General features: G+C 37.2%; 1 protein-coding gene across 26 annotated transcripts in view; it reads right to left on the reverse strand.

Moving 5' to 3' along the window:
• Positions 1–18699, reverse strand: part of TRIP12 (thyroid hormone receptor interactor 12) — a 147086-nt gene that overhangs the window by 16555 nt on the left and 111832 nt on the right. For 18 of the 26 annotated variants that reach the window (XM_049101348.1, XM_049101355.1, XM_049101349.1 and 15 more), the window contains 14 exons: positions 16421–16628; positions 13630–13730; positions 13249–13423; positions 11885–12026; positions 10618–10809; positions 9193–9344; positions 7546–7718; positions 7094–7167; positions 6813–7012; positions 5874–6001; positions 4443–4594; positions 3651–3793; positions 2402–2558; positions 657–755 (listed from right to left, as the gene is read on the reverse strand). In XM_049101348.1, the coding sequence (XP_048957305.1) occupies positions 657–755; positions 2402–2558; positions 3651–3793; positions 4443–4594; positions 5874–6001; positions 6813–7012; positions 7094–7167; positions 7546–7718; positions 9193–9344; positions 10618–10809; positions 11885–12026; positions 13249–13423; positions 13630–13730; positions 16421–16628 (2096 nt within the window). The remainder of the gene's footprint in view (positions 1–656; positions 756–2401; positions 2559–3650; positions 3794–4442; positions 4595–5873; positions 6002–6812; positions 7013–7093; positions 7168–7545; positions 7719–9192; positions 9345–10617; positions 10810–11884; positions 12027–13248; positions 13424–13629; positions 13731–16420; positions 16629–18699) is intronic. The other 8 variants (XM_049101357.1, XM_025463351.3, XM_025463350.3 and 5 more) reach the window with 2 other exon arrangements.

Here is an 18699-nt window from a genome sequence, read left to right on the forward strand (position 1 = left end):
TGAAATATCCATACAACAGACTCTTACTATTACTGATAAATGGAAACAAATTGATACAGGCAACAACATGGATGCATCTCAAAAGCATTATGCTAAGTGCGGGAGAAGAATAACACAAATGACTACAAACTCTACTACTATTCCACCCTGCACATCATTTTAAAAAGACAAAACTACAGGACAGAAAATAGACCAATGGCTGCCTCTGGGTGGGGGTAGGGCACAAAGTAGTTTAACAGTCCGAGGTGATGGGATTTTTTTTTCTCCATCTTGATGTGGCAACGGTTACAAACTATACATTTAAACATTCGCATTCATACAACTAGAATTGTAAATGCTGTAAGTGTGCGTTTATTATCTGAGATTTCTTTTGAAAAGCAGTTCAAACATTTTGAAAGGTATGCTTAAAACATCCTTTTACTTTATCAACCTAACAATTACAAGCATTTGCTCTTAAACAAGGAAAACACCTGTCTTTTATTATACACTTTAGCTTTGGAACCTGGAGAGCTTCGATTTTCCAAGATCATCCAAAACAGAGCAAATCTCCAGTTTCTAGATAAATTTCCCAATTGTCTCTGAATGTTTCAGAGGACCAACAAAGTCTTATTGAAAGTACATATTAGGCCAAAACCCGTCCACACTCATAAGCTCACCTCATTTTCATACTGGATTTCTAACATGGCCCGTGAGCTACCGAGATCCTGCATTACAGACTCCGCTTGTTTCAGCAGCTCCTCTCTGTTCACAGTACGCTAAAAAAAAAACAAAAACAAAAAAAACAAAAAACAAAACCAAAAAACAAAGTACATGAGGAAACTATGCTCACATTACACTTTAATAAATAGGTGACATTTTCCCAGAGTGCAAATAAATAAATGTTAAAAGATTCCTTTTAAGATTCACTTATTTGTGTGAGACAGAGAAAGCACGAGAAGAGAAGAGAAGAGAAGAGAGAGAAGAGAAGAGAAGAGAAGAGAAGAGAAGAGAAGAGAAGAGAAGAGAAGAGAAGAGAAGAGAAGAGACGAGACGAGACACGTGAACCTGTGCAATCTAGTGCAGGGAGGGGAAGGAGAGAGAATCTCAAGCAAGTTCCACGCCCGGCATGGAGCCTAACTTGGGGCTTGATCCCACAACCTGAGATCATGACCCCAGCCAACAGGCACTGAGCCGACTGAGACAGTCAGGTGCCCCAAGACGGTTCCTTTAAAACCATGCCTCAGAAAAGGTTAAGGTAAGAAAGAAGTAGCTGCATTGCTACAAACATGGGCAGCAAAGCTAAGTGTTAAGCCTGAGTATTATCTTGAGCCCATGGCAGGTTCAGAAAATTCACAGGGTGGATTCACAGGGTGGAGAAGAAAGGCTATCTATCTATACCCTTGCCAGACATCAATGCAAGTCAGGGCTACAGCTGCATGGAATCTCCCTGGGCATGTTTACAGATACATAATGGAGAGATGGATATGGAGGTGGCAGGTGAGACAGGTGAGCTGAAAGACCCTGGCTCCAACCTGCAGGGATCCTACAAGCACAACTACAAACATCTACAAATAAGATTCATGGGGACAAGACGGGTACTGCCATTTTTCCAAATTCTGCCAACACCACTGGTGACACATTCCTAACACTATAAATAAAGATAGAAATAGCAAGGCTCTGCAAAACAAAAAGTATACACGTATATTTTACCATGCTCTTCATTCCTTCTAATCTCTATTTTAGTGTCATTAATAATGGTTCACACTGGTCTTGGAAAGACAGCCTTAGGTAAGAATCCTCGGCACAAAAGAGGAAGACAAACAGAGATGTCATTAAGTAAAAAAGGGTGCTAGGTCAGAAATGTAGGACAGGGTCCCTGCCGAAATGGCTCAAGAGAGGTACAGTCACAGCTCTCAACATGGTGCCAAGGTGAGAAGCCCAGGAAGATGACATCAGCAACACAGGGGGTGACGAGGCTCAAGCCAAGAATTTCATTCAGAATCTTGTTTCGCTCATCTCTGATGGGAGTGATTTGAGAAGGAAGAAAGTGAATCTGGTTAATGCTACCTACACTGCATAAGGGAGACTATAGAGTGAGTTCCTAATTTAAAAAGAAAACACAGCTTTGGTGAGAGAAGGTAAAGACTCTTTCTTGGCATGAGCATTATGGCAACTGATAAAAGAACTGTAGAAATTATTTCAGAACTAGGAAAAAGGGACTCTTAAGTGAGGATGAAGAAGAATCACACAGATCCTGGTTCCAAGAGCTTGAGAGGAAGCCATGGCTACTCCAGATGAGAGATACCTGGGACTGAGTTATAGCTCTGCACCACCAGGCCCTGCTCCCATGCACCACATCAACTAGTTCCTAGTTGAAAACTCAGTGAGATTTATCTTTAAATATTTGGGGGGAGAAACTTACTTTTTTTCTATCCAATCTAGGTGCAACTCTGCTATCTTGAGAATCCGACTGGTTGATTTCTGGGTTGGTATCAAGTAATCTTTGCATTGCTCGGTCCCGATCAAATGCAGTTACGTAAAAAAGCATTTGCCGGGTATCAAAAGGGAAGAAAAATGGGCTGCAAAAAGATGTGACATAGATTATCTGAATTAGAATCTAAACCATATAAACCCCTACATTAGAAACCGTTCTTGCTATGAAAGAATAGCAATTAAAAATATAACCAATAAAACCAATAAAAACAGTCTAGGCAAACTAATTTTGAAGAATGGTCATCATTCTAGCATTAAATTTCTAAGTGATTAAGTAAAAAAGCATTAAGTAGTTTTTGCTGTGAAATATGAAATCCAACTATTAAAATCCTAGACTTTAAACCAGGTCTATTTAAGATCTTCTTTAATCTACCCAAAGACCTACAGGAAGTGTAACATGACTAGCAAATCCTACTTTTAAAATACAATTCACGACACTGCCAACACATTCCTGTACCACATAGACATAAATAATGATGGCTTTACTACTTTATGATTTTCCTCCCAGCTTTGGCATTCCTAAGTCACTCAAACCTGCCAAACGGCCATGCTGTTTTCCAAAGAATGAACACTACAGTAACATAGGTCCTACTACCTCCGATGATGGATTTTGGATTTTGATGTAGGATTTTGGAAGTTCTTGACAAGAGATGCTAAAAGCACTTTCTGTAATAATGCCAATATTCTGTTTTGTCTCCTGTGAGTAGCCACATAAGGATGTGGCTAATGTGACTAAAAACTAATGTCTAATTTACCTAGTTTTCATTGATGTAAATGTAAACAGATATATGTGGCTACTAACTACCATATTGATCAGCACAGTCCTATGGTCTCTGAGAATGTTAAGTTTGGACCCAAACAGGCTCAGAAAATCAACCAACTCTACCTTTTGAGTCCAAATTTATGAAGACAAGAGTATTATACTCTCATCAAATATCCTTGTATACCTTCCTATTTCATACACACATGCACACACACGGAAATCTTTTATCAGCCCCAGCTAGCCTCCTCTGGATAGACAGACTAAGTATTAAGCAAGGTGATATCAAATATGATAATGTTACTTAAACACATTTAAATAGGTTCACTAAAGACTATGTTTTTGTAATAAAATATGTAAAGACCAACATGAGAATAACATACTCCCAAAGCCACCAGTTCAGAAATGATCATCTTACCAGGTTTTTCCTAGTTCAGTAAGCCACGTTGGGATATTTCCTGTCATGATTACTAAAGGATCTTGAAGCTGCCTATTTGCTTTTGCTGTCAACTTACTGTTAATAAATTCACTAGTTGGAATAATCTCCTTGCACATTGCATTCTGTAAAATGTTAAAAAAAAAAAAAGATCTACATGTAGTAAAACATTAGGATTATATTCACTAACTCCTTATCTCCAAATATGTATGCAGAGTGATTCCCAACATACGATACAGCTTCTCACTCAAGTGCCCCCAATCCAAATGACAATTTCTACAAGGTACAGCTCTACCACAACCCCTGCAGGCCACTAGTACTGATCCAATCACTGATGGGGCAGCTAATGTTTTGTGCAAGGCCAATTCCATCATCCTTCTCTATATTATATAAATATCAAAAGTAGCATTCAACTTTCACTTGACTTTTTACTTCATATTTTATCTTAGACAAACGAACTTCCCCTTAAATGTACTGGAAGAATTTTAACTATAAATTCACATTTGTTCTTCATGTTGTGCAGCCAGGAAGAACACTGATCCAAGACTGTAGGCTGGCAAAGGAAAGTGGCGGAGGAGCTCCTACTGATGAGGATGCTGTATTTCACTGGGCTATGATGCCTGCATTTAACTGCAACATCATTTCTGTTTCTAGTACAAGAATTCATCAACCACTATACTAGGGGTAATGATTTATATGTAGGTAATACTAAGGGTAATAACATGCATGTGCAACACCCAATGGGTAACTCCATGAGTGGACCACATTACTCACATCATACAAGTAATACCAGTATCGGCTGATGGCATGTAAAACTCTTAGAAGAAGAATCACATCTAAGGACGGGTCTTCAAAAGTTATATTCTCAGGTGGCGAGGAGATGAGGTAAACTTCTAAAGGATTGGATACTGATGGGCATACTCCATCTAGAGTGCAAGAGATCAGAGCTAAGTTTTGATCCAAGTTAGAAAACCTATGCCAGTGGGCTGGTTAATCTTATCACCCCTAAAATAGTGACCGCAAGTTGTAAAGATCTAATGTTTGGCCTCCTATTAGAACACGGATAACGAACATTCTTTCCTTTTACCTTATACATAAACCAGACAGGCTTATGAAAATTTTGCTTTCCTCCCATATCCAAACAAACCATAAGGGAGAAAAACCGGATCCTTTGCATTTCTTATTTTCAACAGGAGCAATGGCTAACAATAAAATGGCCAGAGAAGAATAAAGAAAAAATGTTTAAATTTAAGTTCACAGTTCTATATAAATTTCCCAGATTTTTAATTTTTATATCCAGCTTAAAATGGGCATGTAAAATAGACAAATATTCTCAACTGTGACTCTGATAAGAGATTTGGTTCCTTAATCCAAGGCTTAGGATAGGACATACTCATGGTTTCCAAGGGGATCTAGGATTCTTCTCTTTGTAGACTTTACTAAATAATAGCTTAGGCAGGGGTGGGCAGGGGGTCAGGGGCTGAAACTGTTGTCATTTACTTTAACTCAGCAAAGGAATTAAAAATCCTATCACTATCACTACATAAAGGGCAATTTTTAACATCAAAACATAGAAACAAAAATCTCAAAATAAAAACTGTTTATAATAGAACTTCGTTTTATGGAAAACAAAACAAAACACTGTTACAATGTCCTTATTTCTGTGGACCATAAAAAATCTCAGCAATTGACGCCGTTTGTTTGGAACTTCTGGAAAGGAGGTTCCATGGAATGACCCAGAGCCAAATGCTAAGGCATTGGTACCATCACATAAAAAAGAAGGGGAGCAAACAAGCACACGTGGACTGGAAGAAAAACTACGAAAGAGAACAACTGGGAGGTGCCACTCCATTGTGTAGTCATTCTTGTTCCCTGGAAAAACTGTTCATTCCTTTTGTAATTGTTAGATTTTAATAAATGACAAAAATGAAGGGCCCCCCTGACCATGATCAGTCTCTTCTTTAGTAAACGTGCTCTACTAATGAAATTTGTTTTAGCCTTCATTGAAACATAAGTTTTTCATGGGAAGAGTGTTAAGTTTTTCCCAAGTTTCTTCCCAAATTTAATTTTCCAGGTACTTAACTTTTCATTCGTGGTAATTTCATTGTTTCTAAATTATATTCAAGGACTTCACTGCTACATATAAATCATTCCTTTAAAATTTCCATGCACGGCAAGTTGTTTTCCCCTCCCGTATCAACTTACCATGCCATAACTCATCGTGCTTTTTTGCATTTCTAGGGGATGTTTTTGTTGGAGCCGTTTGGGCTCTTCCTCTTTTACCACCAACACAATCTTTATTACTTTCTTCATCCTCTCTCACAGGTTTGTACCTAAATTGATGGGAGAGTATGTAAACTAAATGTAGATTTAAAAATAAAAACTATTCGATAGGGGCCTAAAAACTATTCTACAGGGGCTGAAAGTGTGACCTACAGACACCAGAGTTAAAAGAAGAACTCTGAGATCTATCCTGTTTCTTGTATTTAGAAAATTACCAATAGCACTGCTTCCAGGAAGAGACCACACAGAGTCCACCATCCCAGGAGGGGCCACCTGAGGAACTCCAGGGGTAGTTCAGAGAAGAATGGCTCAATTTATTTATTTTTATTTTGTTAAGTGGAGCCCAACACAGGGCTTGAATTCACAAACCTGAAATCAAGACCTGAGCTGAGATCAAGAGTTGGCCACTTAACCAACTGAGCCACCCAGGCATCCTGAAGAATTGTTCTCTTTAAAAATAAGCAGCAGACATTCATAAACAATGCAGAAAGCTACACTCAAATGACTCTGAGGATTCGGAGATGACAAGCTTCTTATTACTCAAAAGGAACATAATCTCATAGAGATGTTTTTGTCTTATTTAAATACCTAAAACAAATCTAAAAAGCTGATGTGAACTATGATTATTGCCCATGAATACATAATTTCTAGGAGACATAAGGCAAATACACACATACACATGTGTGCACATGCATGCATTTACGTACACACAGATAAAATATTTAAAGCAGCTTTTAATAATAACATGTAAGATTTGGGTTCCCTCTCCTTATGTAACCCAGCCATTAATATGAATTCCAAAACACAGAAATAATATATCAAAGTAGATGAAAAAGCAAATGAAGTCATTTTCAGACTTGCCATATTGTATGAGTCTTTGTCCAAATACCAGCTCTTCCCAGAGGGTTGCTCTCATCATCTGTGGACTCCCGCTCATCCTCAGCTTGTATACTGAACTGCCGGACTGCCTGATATACAGTCATGTTATATGGTAGCAAATGTTCTCCAATATAAAACTGTAGCCTGTGCCTTACGTTTCCGGAATTTAAGAACTGAGCGGCCTAAATGAAGCAAAAGAAAATACATTTAAGCTCCAGGCGCTCGACTGTGTGCATTACAACATGGTGAGAATAGCACCTTACCAGAGACTCGTCTATTTCCTCATCAGAGCCATCATCATCACTGTCTTCATCATCTTCTCTTACTCTTCCATACCCTGAGGACCAAAAAAGGCTGTTAAGCTAGCAATTGTATGTCACAAAAGCTCATATATACTGGTTACACTAACATACTCTTAGAAAAAAGTGTGTATTACACTTTGACCAATGTACCAGAAAGAGCTAAGAAAATTGTCACATAGAAAATGCCATTTCTACTACATTACGTTCCAACAAGATAATTTGTCACTGAAGTATGCCACCAATCCCTTGGAAGGTTGTCGTATTTCCACATGCTATATATATAAAATTAATGATGGAAACATAAGTTCCTGATGCTAGTTTTAACAGGCGCAGCAATAAACAGGGAAATATTTGTACATTCCCTAATATTCCCAGCCCAAATGTATGTATAAACACATAGACAAGGAAAGTACCTCTAACTACAAGGTATCTCTCAATAGCTTGTACCAAAGCCAGGGGATCAATCTTGACCGGCCCGCCCTTCCACTGCTTCACATTTGCACAGTCTGGATGTCTTTGTAACTGGCATTTTAACTGGTGTGTGTTGAAAAATTTTAAAGCCTGTGATCCTCTGTTGAGAGAAAAGCTCAAGATAATTTGTGAAAAAAAGTTATTCTATTATTTTCAAAATCAACATAATTAATTCAAACCAAAGCTAGACACTACAAATTGCATTTTATAAAGGCAAAAAATAAGCACTTACCAGTTATGTAAAAAGCCAGCAATTTGAGTTAGCGAAAGTTGTTATAAAGAAATAAAAAGGGTGTGCATGCATGCATATGTAAACATTAAATCATCATTTGATCTCTGTCATGAGAAATCCCTGTGAGCAGAAATCCTTGACCACCGAGATTTAACTATTTCTCCAGAATAAAAGTTCCTCAACCATTTGAGCATGCTTACTTATACAGTATTTTGCCATTGCCTAACTGAATTCTATGGCTTTAAAAACAAAGGGAAAAGCCCTGTTTTTTGCGTTCAAACATCTCTGCTATAGAATTACTTTAAAAACAAACGTTTAAAATTTACTTTGCTAAAAAAAAAATAAAATAAAATTTACTTTGCTATATTCTTTTGAATGAAGCCAGTCTAAACCTGGTAATATTTAATTGCTCATTTCTGTAAAGGGCTGACAACAGTTAAGACACACACAGACAAGCTTAAAAAGCAGTTATCTGTAAGACTCCATAAGGCATGCAAATAGGGGTATGGGAAAGAAATATTCCATTAGACAGGATATAGATATATGTAAACCTACATTATTTTATACAAATCTGGGTAAAAATGAAAAACCTCATTGTTTTCTCAGGCATAGATGAAAATGGCCCCAATATTTCAAAAAATATTCCAGGACAGTATAATGATCAAAATTGAAAACCACATTCCATATTAATTTTCAAAGGCAGAAAAAACTCTAGCCCACATAGATCTCTTTATCTGTCCAAAAATGCATATTGTTTTAATAAAATGTTTTCAAAACATCATATTGTGTATTTTAAAACCAAACTAATTTCTTGTTTTTATAGGCTCCTAGTCGTAATTTTCCAGAAACCTTGTAACATCAAGTAAAATACAATAATAAACTATTACAGTGAATTCTTTCCATAAGGCTTAAGTTCGGTAAAACTGTGATATTACGGAAAATATACAAAGTTTTAATGAAACAAGAAAAGTTCATATTCAACACTTATTTGTTAAAACCCTTCAAAGGTAGAACCACTTACATCACATAGAAAAATCACAGTATTGCACAGAACGCAATTTTATTATCCAGATCAACAAAATTCACGGAGAGAAGAAATAGACATTAAAATTTATCAGTTTTAGGAACACTAAGGTCTATCACAGGTTGCCAACATAGCCGCTGGGATAGGTATTTCCAGAACATTAAGTTCAGAACATGGGGAGTGCTTTTAAAAATAAAAAGTCCTTTTCTTCAGTCATCATGACCAAATGGTCTTTGGGCAGATGAAGAGGTTACTAGACCTCTTGCCACTCTACATCAATAAAATTATCCCCACACTCCAATGGCAAGGGCACGCCCAGGCAGGGATCCTTACCTGCCTCCTGTCCCGTTCCCACTGGGGAAGTCATGTACTTTGACTGGAAACTGTTCCATCTGGCTGAGGCAGTTGTTCATCTTGTGAACTAATGCCAACAAAGGCGCATTACCCACTGGTTCTACTCTTCCAATGGGCTCTTCTCCAGGAAGCTAAAGTTATAAATAAACCAACAGGTTAAGCAAGGCCTATTGAAAATGGAACACTCCTCAACAAGAAAATTTAACAGGCAATTTTACAAAAGAGAGCCATTCATCTATTCTCTTTTATCTTTTTTGATAGATTTGGTTGGAATTATTATTTCCATATAAATTACTTCAGAGAGAGACTCTTTGTAGAGGTCCACAATCCCTTATTCGGAATTCCTCAATCTAAAAGGCTTGAAAACACAACATATTTAGTGGTGAGACCTGACTCCAAGAGACCTGAGGCCATCTGCAGTCTGTATCTTTCCTGAGCAGAAATATTCATATGCTTTGCTGCAAAAATATTTAACGAGTATAGAGTGCTACTTAGAATCCACTGGGAATATCAGGTAATATATATGTACTGTATTATAGAACTTTTGAAACCTATTGCCCCAAGGAGTTTCAGTTAAGAGATTACAGACCTGTACAGAGTCCTAAACATGGTATAAAACTATATCCAGTATTGCTGCACATTTCATGCACTGCAAACAAATATCAAATCTGCTTTAGGTAGCCAAGTTAAAACAATGAAAGAAGTGCTCAAATACCTACAAACCTGAAAGGCCAGGCGAAAGGTTTCACTAGCATGCAGAAGAATCAGCCTTAGCCTTACTACACAGAGGATCCTGAGTATGCCTTCTCTCAAGTAGTTTTGTAACAAGTAGAATGATGTAAAGTCACTAATATCCAAGAGTAGTTACATTCTTGCTCTCACCCACTGAGGCTGAAGGAAGGGGAGTCTCTGAGCCTTCTGGTGTTCCAATCCAGAGTATAAATGGTGATTGAGTACTCTCAAATAGAACTGTTAATGCTGTATTTTATATGCAAAATGGAGAAGTATATACCCATGCTATTTTATACCTATAGCTATGTTTACCATATCTCCCTATACGTACATATTGTGAACTACAACATATTTAAAAACAAATACTGAGAATAAAATACATTCACAAGTGAAAGGCTATTAATGGCTGGTCTTAAAGAGAAAAGACTCAAGACACGCTAACCATGGAAACTGTGGCACCTGTGCCATTAAATCACCATTCCATTGCTTTACTAATATACTTGATATTAAAACAACAACAAATAAAAAACACCAAGGAATCCAACTGTATCACAAGCTAGAAATCTGAAGTATCCTGACTAGCATCTAATTGAAATTACTGTGATGAAAATACACACATCAGTGACCAATGATTTCTTTAAGGTGATATAGGAGCATTATGAAGTAACTTACTGGTGAAGAAAAAAATACGTGAAGGAATCTCTTTAATCTGATCTCTCGGCTCACAGCATCCTTTTCACTTTTAGATGTCAAATAAAGTAACAGCTGCTTCACAAATCCACTATGTTGGATTTCAAATGATGAAACATCAGACTCTGAGACTATGCTACGGATTTCTACAAGGCACTCAGCTCCACCATCCACCTGAAAGAGTTGGGAACGGTTTTTCCACATTGATTTAAACAGTCCTAACTAAATGTGGAGTTCACATTTCCTCAAAAAAGAATACATTTTGAACATCTTTAAAACAAAACAAAAGAAAATGAAGAGAAGGCGGAGGGAGTGATGCATTCTTGGTGGATCCTTGGAAACTATGATCTTACATATATAATCACAAAATGTTAGTATTTCATGGAAGAAAAACAGCTTGCATACCGCTAACATAAAAAAGAACTCTCACATTCAACCAACAGTAAATAAATAAAGACGACAAAGAATGAGAATACAAATTGAGGGGTAAAGAGCTAGAATACCAGAATGAAAGGATAAAACAAGAATATCAAATGTGGCTTTAAATTAATACATTTAAAACCTGGATGAAATGGACAATTTCTTGGAAAACATGTACCCCTCTAATTGCTCAAAAGGGCATTAAAAATGTAAAAAGGCTTAGAATCAGATGAAATATAAAAGGCTTATTCAATCTCCTCCAAGTACTATCAGACATACATGGCGAAGGTTTAAGGGGGGAATCCTATCAACTCTAAACCCATAGTTGAGATGTACTTGAGGGACATTTCTCAAGTTTTTTCCCCATGAAATATGGGATGACAGGTTGCCTGGCTGGCTCAGTCAGTTGAGCATCTGTCTGATTCGTGATTTTGGCTCAGATCATGATCTCAGAGTTGTGAGATCAAGCCTTGTGTCAGGCTTTGCGCTCAGAGTGGAGTCAGCTTGAGATCCTCTCTTCCTCTGCCCCTGTCCACCTCCTTCCCCAAAAAACATGTGTGCTCTCTAAATAAACTCTTTAAAAAAGAAAGAAATAGGGTAAAAAGTTAAAGATGAGATTCCTAGTCCAATTAATGATAAAATAATAAAGCATGAAAGCTAAGGGACAAGGTACAGAAATGTGCAGTGCTAAAGATACATGTCTAGTGAAAAAGTTGATCTGGGACAGCAAAATCCATGGGAAGCCAGAGTCATCAAGGGAAGAATGGCAAGACAGAAGAGATGCTGGAAGAGACCACAAAGGACCAACAATGTACACCCAATGTGGTACCTGGAGGTTGAGTTGTTCAGTTGCAGCACAAAGTCTCTGAAGGACATTCAGTGCAGGGTTGCTTCCATCCATGTTCTCAGAACTGAAATAACGCTCTACAAATTTATGCGCCTGTTCCTTAATCCAACCTTTAATTTTTTCTCTGCAAGAAGGAAAAACAAGATTTTAAAATTAGTCTCTGTGTATTTCACAGAAAAGATGTATTTCAATCATAATTCCACAAAGGCAAACAGCTGCTATATTTAAAACCATCTGTCATCAATGACAATCTATGTTTATAGATTAATAAATTCAGATTAACCAAACTGTCATTTTGAAAATGGGCTAAGGTGTACTAGAGAATTGCACAGCTACTTAAAATATATTTCATATCATTACGTAGAGAATATACAAAAAGTTCTGATTTCTTGGAACTCTACCATGTAACAGTTTCCTTCCTAAGTATTTGCCTGAAAGTAACTTTACATGGCTGCTTCATTAGGTACAGACATATCTGCTTTGTCCTTTACTGTGTTCCTTGGAGAGCTGAAATAAAGAAGTACAGACCAGAAACACACACCTGTTAGATGCACGATTAACTGAGACCTGGCTATTTAAATTACAAATTCTGATGCCTTTAGACATAAAGTTGATAAATTACTTTTTATTAACCAAAATTCAGAAAAAAAAAAAAGCCTGTTTCTTTACCCAGTACCATTTGATTTTTAAAACTTTCTTATTTGCAGAAGTAGTAATCCTTATTGGTGTGTTACATCAAGAGTGAAAAAACTAACCTAAGCAACTCAGAAGGACTTTAAAGAAATAATATTTTAAAGGAACAAACTGGTGTGTGAAAAAGTTTACCTGTACAGTTCCAAATTTCTTAAGATCAACAAAGAAGCCTCTACTCTAGGATCCTTAAGTTCCACTGTCAAGGGTAGAGGAAGAAAGGGTATTTCATAAAGTGGGTGTGTGTCTGTGTGCATGTGTACACGCAGAAAATATGTCAGCTTGCCCTCCTCTAGAACAACTGCCAGGTTCCATAGGGCAGCATAATCTATTTGGTTTTGAACATATGTTAATGCAAACATAAATGTTGAAATGGAGGGAGCCTGCTTGTCCCTTGCCTATGTCTCTGCCTCTGTGTATCTCGTGAATAAATAAAATATTAAAAAAAAAAAAAAAAAAGATGTAAGACCAGACTTTCAGACAAAACCACGCACAGAGTTCAAAAACAGAATCTGCTCTGCCCTCAAGCAATGCCACTTCTGAGCATAAATGGAATGTATCCATGTTTCATCTCTACACAACAAACATACTGACTGCAATAATGTTAACTTTTGCAAATCCGAGAACAGAAGTATTAGAGAATTCCCTCACTTCACCTGTTATTGGATATGGTGTCCTTGGAGGCGGCCCTGGCAAGACCACTGACTCCCGCAGTTCGTGCTGGTTCGATGTTGTTGCTGTTGGACTGTGCGCTTAACCTTCCCCACGTTTTTGGATTCAAGCTTGCCAGGAAAGAAGATTTAGGTGACTGAGTAGTGGTAGGGCTTTTAGCTATGAAAAGAAACGGGAATGACAGTTAAATCATTTTTGTGCAATGAAAACTACATTTTACAATTACTGTTCTTAGTAGGTGAAGTTGCTGAAACTAAAAACACTTAGTATTCAGGAAACCCAGGTGTGTGTAAAGCTGTCAGCAGCTTGATAAGTACATGCCTTTAGTTTCCCTCGGCCCCCCCCAGAATCACCAGAGCAATTACCTTGATTGTCTACTTTGTCATCATCTCTTGGAGGTGAATACTTTGGCCTTCTTGGCCCTCGTTTTGGCAGCCGTTTTCTCTTTAGAACATCACTTAATCGACTAGCACATGAGAAAACATGGGATAAGTTTAGCAATTACCATGATTTATTATCATGGCTCATTGAAAAGCAAGCTAAAATGGCAGAAACAAGGTGTAAAATATTGCCATAACAGAGTATTCTTAGTTTGTGGTTATTTGATGCAGACTCTATACCAGTCATGTTCTAAAGATCTAGAGACATAGAAAAGGATTACTTCAAAAAGCAGCTGTTTGACTACACTGAACTAAAAGTAAAATTATAAACTCTGTATACATACAGAAAAGTACCTAAAACAAATTCACAATGCAAAGAAGCAATATTAAAAAGAACTGTGCAAAAAAAATAATAAAATAAAAAAATAAAAAGAACTGTGCTATCAAACTAGAAAAGAATATTAAATCTGATTACCATATTTATTCCCTAACTTAAATGACAAAAACTAAAATTGAGTAATAATATTATCAAAATACTTTCGATACTACTCCAAAGTACTTTCATGGTATGCAATTACAACATCCTAAATGAACGCACTTAGAGTTAAGTCATTTTTTTAAGCACAAAATAACCCATAAACTACTCTGTCAAGTCACAGTATTAATAAACTATTTTGAATTAGAATATCTGAAATAGAATATACATAGACTCGGTGTCTTATTTTCACCATTCTTAACAACAGTAGGAATAGTTTGAAATATCAACAGATTCGTAGAATAACAAAACTACATAAGATGGAGAAGATGGAAAAGACATTCTGGATACATGACCAGTAGAGTCAGTTGAGTGTCTGACTCTTGGTTTCGGCCCAGGTCATGATCTCAAGCCTCAAGTTGGGTTCCATGCTCAGTATGGAGTTTGCCTGAGTTTCTCTCCCCCTCTTCCTCTGCTTCTCCCTGTCCCCACTCTGCACCAAGCTAGCACACTCTCTCTAAAATAAATAAACTTTTTTTTTAAGTTCTGGTTCAGTTGGTCTGCAAGTCAAATAAAATTAGAAAACCCAAAAAACATTTTAAAGGTTTTCCAACATTTAATACGTCTATTAAAAACACTACATGTATTTGAATACACTTCACAATCAGGAAAAGTGAAATTTATTTTAAAGATTTGTTTATTTTAAGGAGAACACAGGTGGGGGGCAGGGGAGAGAGAGAGAGAGAATCTTCAACCTGATTCTGTGCTGAGCATGGAGCCGAACACGGGGCTTGAGCTCATGACCTCAGCCAAAACCAAGAGTTGGATGCCTGAACAAATGAGTCACCCAGGCTCCCTGGAAAAATGAACTTTCAGACATGATTGAACGATTCCCCCTTTATAAATGTAAACTAACCTTTCTTTATTTGAAATCATATTAGAAAGGAATGAAACCACTTAAAAATACTTAAAGGTTTTTTTCCTTTTCTTCCTTAGAATTTTCAAAAGTTAAAACCTAAAATCAAGTCTAATCCCGTTAAGTGGCTCAGAAATACTGCATTTGTCTGAGTTGCATCACATTTCACCAAGCACCTGATGTTTCGGGCACCATGCCTGTGTTAAGACAGTGAAACCCCACAGTAACGTAAGTTACCACAGCAGCCAGGGCAAAGGAGTGAGGCCAGAGAGGAAGTAAGCAGAGACAGGCAAGGCTGTGAGGGAAAACTGGCAGACAAACCCATCTTGAGAAGAGAGAAGGTGGAGGTTCCCCAGTATATTCTCCAGGCCCAATCCCATAGGTACCACCCAAACTAAGCAGCTTCCTGAAATAACAGCCACTGTGTCAAAAGACCAAGTCTGTAGCCCAAGTCCCAGAACTGCCAAAATTCATATTTAAGCTAGAGTAGACAACTGCCACCAGGTGGCACCAAAAAGAGCAGAGATCCTAAGCCAGCTAGTTTCTTAAGACAATGCTACCTTATAGTTTACAGGATTAAATGTTTGGAAGACACTTACTAAGTATGATATGTGCTACCAAAATCTATGTCATAGCTTAAAAGAAATAAAAAGGAGCATTACACTAACTACACTTTGATTTTCAGAACTGAATCTGATCATGCACCAGTCATACAGTAATAGGAAGTTTCTAATGTCAAAGAAACAAATACAATTTTAGAGTGTAATTTGTTTCAACACAACAAAATGAAGACTAAATGAGGGTTTGGTAATGTTCTCAGAAGCACAGTACAAGAAAGAGAGTAAAACAGATAACAGAGGTGGAAGCAGGCTTATTTAAGAACTCCTACTTACTCTTATTAAGAGCAAAGTTCCCATTTGCCAATTGAAAAACAAAACGGAAATCAGGTTTTTTCCTGTATATTCCCCCAAATTCTAGTTTTTAATATTTTTTCACTATGTTACTATCTGGATGTCTTAAAACTGGTACGTATGCAACAGTAAATAATCACAAGACTACAGAATTAGAAACGAGGGTTCAAGTTCTATATCCATGAAATAAGTGTGACACTGTGCTCATCATTAACTACTCCATTAGTTCTCTCAGAAACTTCACTGAGCCAGAGTTCCCTGGAAACACATCGTATCCCTTGGGGTTCCTAGACACAACTAAATACAGTGGCTTTACAATAAATGGATGGTCTCTTCCCATTCCCATTAAACATCAAACAAAATACTGATGGGTAAATGCAGTGTCCTCTCTTAACATTTTACCATTTTATTCCCTGTGTGAATCTCAGGTACCAGGACACAGGTAATGGTGAAGAGCACAAAACTCTGACTTACCCTTGAGGGCTCAGATCTAAAGAGTCATCTCTGCTGTGCTGCAAGCTGGGGGACCCCAGGTCAGCTGCAGCATTGGTGGCGGCCGTGGCTGTTCCACTGCTGACTGACGTCGTGGATCCCAGGGATCCTGACCCATTCGTACATGCCTTTGGTGGACTTGTCAACAAAGACTCTGATTCTGCTAAGTGTTTTACTTGATGCATTACACCTGTACAGTAACAGATATAAGTCAGTTTTAACCAGGACCACCTCCCCACAATTCTACTATCTCTAAATGCTAACACTGATTTATAGGGAATGAATAAAAAGTATCTGGCAGATGGATGGGACATGATGACTTAGGTGCCAGAGTTTTCGACTTGACTCCATCCTGGAAAGTAGTAGGCAAAATCAGCATTAAAGAGAGATTTATATTGAATGTCTTCTAATATTCAAATTTCCTGATAACAGGAAATTTAACGGGTCATACAAAGTCCTACTGGAAATTCAAATACCATTATAAAAACAATGAACTACCAAAACAGAGTAGAGCACCTACGGCTTGATAGCCAGGAGATAAAAACCTACTACAATTATTAGTTAACTTCAAATGCTACCGTGAGAAAAGATCACAGTTAACACTATTGCCAAAAAAGAAAACACCAAAATCCAAGTATGAGGATTTTCACATCCTTGGATGTTGTATAAAGAGAACTATATGGTAACTTATGAGGCAGGGGTTCATATTTGGACAAGAATCACAGGAGAATGGACATGGTGGGGAAGCGGGTGCCAAGAACTATCAACTGTGTGCAGAGGTGTGTGTCTGAATGTACATGTTCACACATTCACATTTTTTTCTGGGTAAACAGTCCAGAGCTTTCAGAATTCAGAATCAGAATTTTTTAAAACAAAGTAACAAAAAAAAACACAAGATGTCTGAATGAACTCAAACTTAAGGCATTCATCCTACAAATAATATCTGTAGCAATCACGTGCCAGACTGTGTGCTAGGTACTAAGAATATGACCATGGACGAGAAAAATGGACTCGGGGCAGCTACTGAGGAGAAAAAGAAATTTTTTTACAAGAAATTACAAATAAAGACTAAACTGGTCCTTAGAGAGAAAACACAGTGCTGATGGAGCACACAGCTACCAGATTGTAACAGATTCTAGAAGGAAGACAAAGTCCTCAGGAATAAATGACATTTAAGAGGAACCTCAAAGAGCAGTACACCCAGCCAGATGCAAAGCAGTAAAACTAATCAAGACTCTTCTATAACCTTAATAATGTATATATACTATAATAAATTTGGGGGTGGAGGGAGGGTGGAAAATTAAATCTGACGGCACAGTGATACTATAAATGTAATGAGGAAAAAAAAAAAATCACATATTCTGAATACACTTCCTAATCAGAAAGTGAAACAGATCAGAAAGGTAGAACAAATAAAGGCAAACAACAGCTAAAACAAAACACCAAAACCAAAACACAGAATGCAAATTACAAGATAATCCAAGGCTAAAAAGAACACATACCAAATGTTTATGCGATCACAAAAAGCATCTATTCAAAAATGCACCCCATTTGTTACCCATATTAATAGAATTTGCCTTCTGTTTCATATAAATAAGTAGTGTTGGGATTGTTTTTTAATTTTTTTTTTTTATTTTTTGGGGGGGATTTTTTTTAATTATCATTGTTTAAACAGAGCTATTAAGAAAATAGTGAAAACCTCGTTCCATTTGATTTAATACTCTACCACTATCATGACTATAGCACTCTAGAGATGTGAACAGATCCAGATCCAGCATAAGGTGATGAAAGAAGATAAAATAGATCATATGCAGAAAGAATTAGGATTGTTGATAAGATGGAAGATGAAACTACTGTAAGGTAAAATACCATTATTGCTTGTGTTCTTACACAAGATCAAGGTATCCTCAAAGACCAAAAGAGCCATAAAGAGATTCGCTGATGAGAAAGAATTCCTTTAATATCTTGGTATGTTTCAAAAGGTAAAACACCCAAATGAGCAATACAGATTCATCTTTGAGATCTTCAAAAAGAAAATAGAAAAGTACTATATCTTCTAAGCTGATACCTATGTTGAAATTCCTCAAATGAGAGGACTAGACCAACTGCACATTAAAGATTATCTCAAGCCATAAAATATTCCATTATGCACCCAACAAATTAAATAAAAATCCCTCTTACAAGTGTTCTGATCTATGAAAGGGATTCATTGGGAGAGAAAGTGAACTCTTGACTTTTTCAAGCTAGCTTTATGGGCAGGT

The sequence above is a fragment of the Canis lupus genome, chromosome 25 (genome assembly GCF_003254725.2).
Source record: "Canis lupus dingo isolate Sandy chromosome 25, ASM325472v2, whole genome shotgun sequence".
Lineage (NCBI taxonomy): Eukaryota > Metazoa > Chordata > Mammalia > Carnivora > Canidae > Canis > Canis lupus.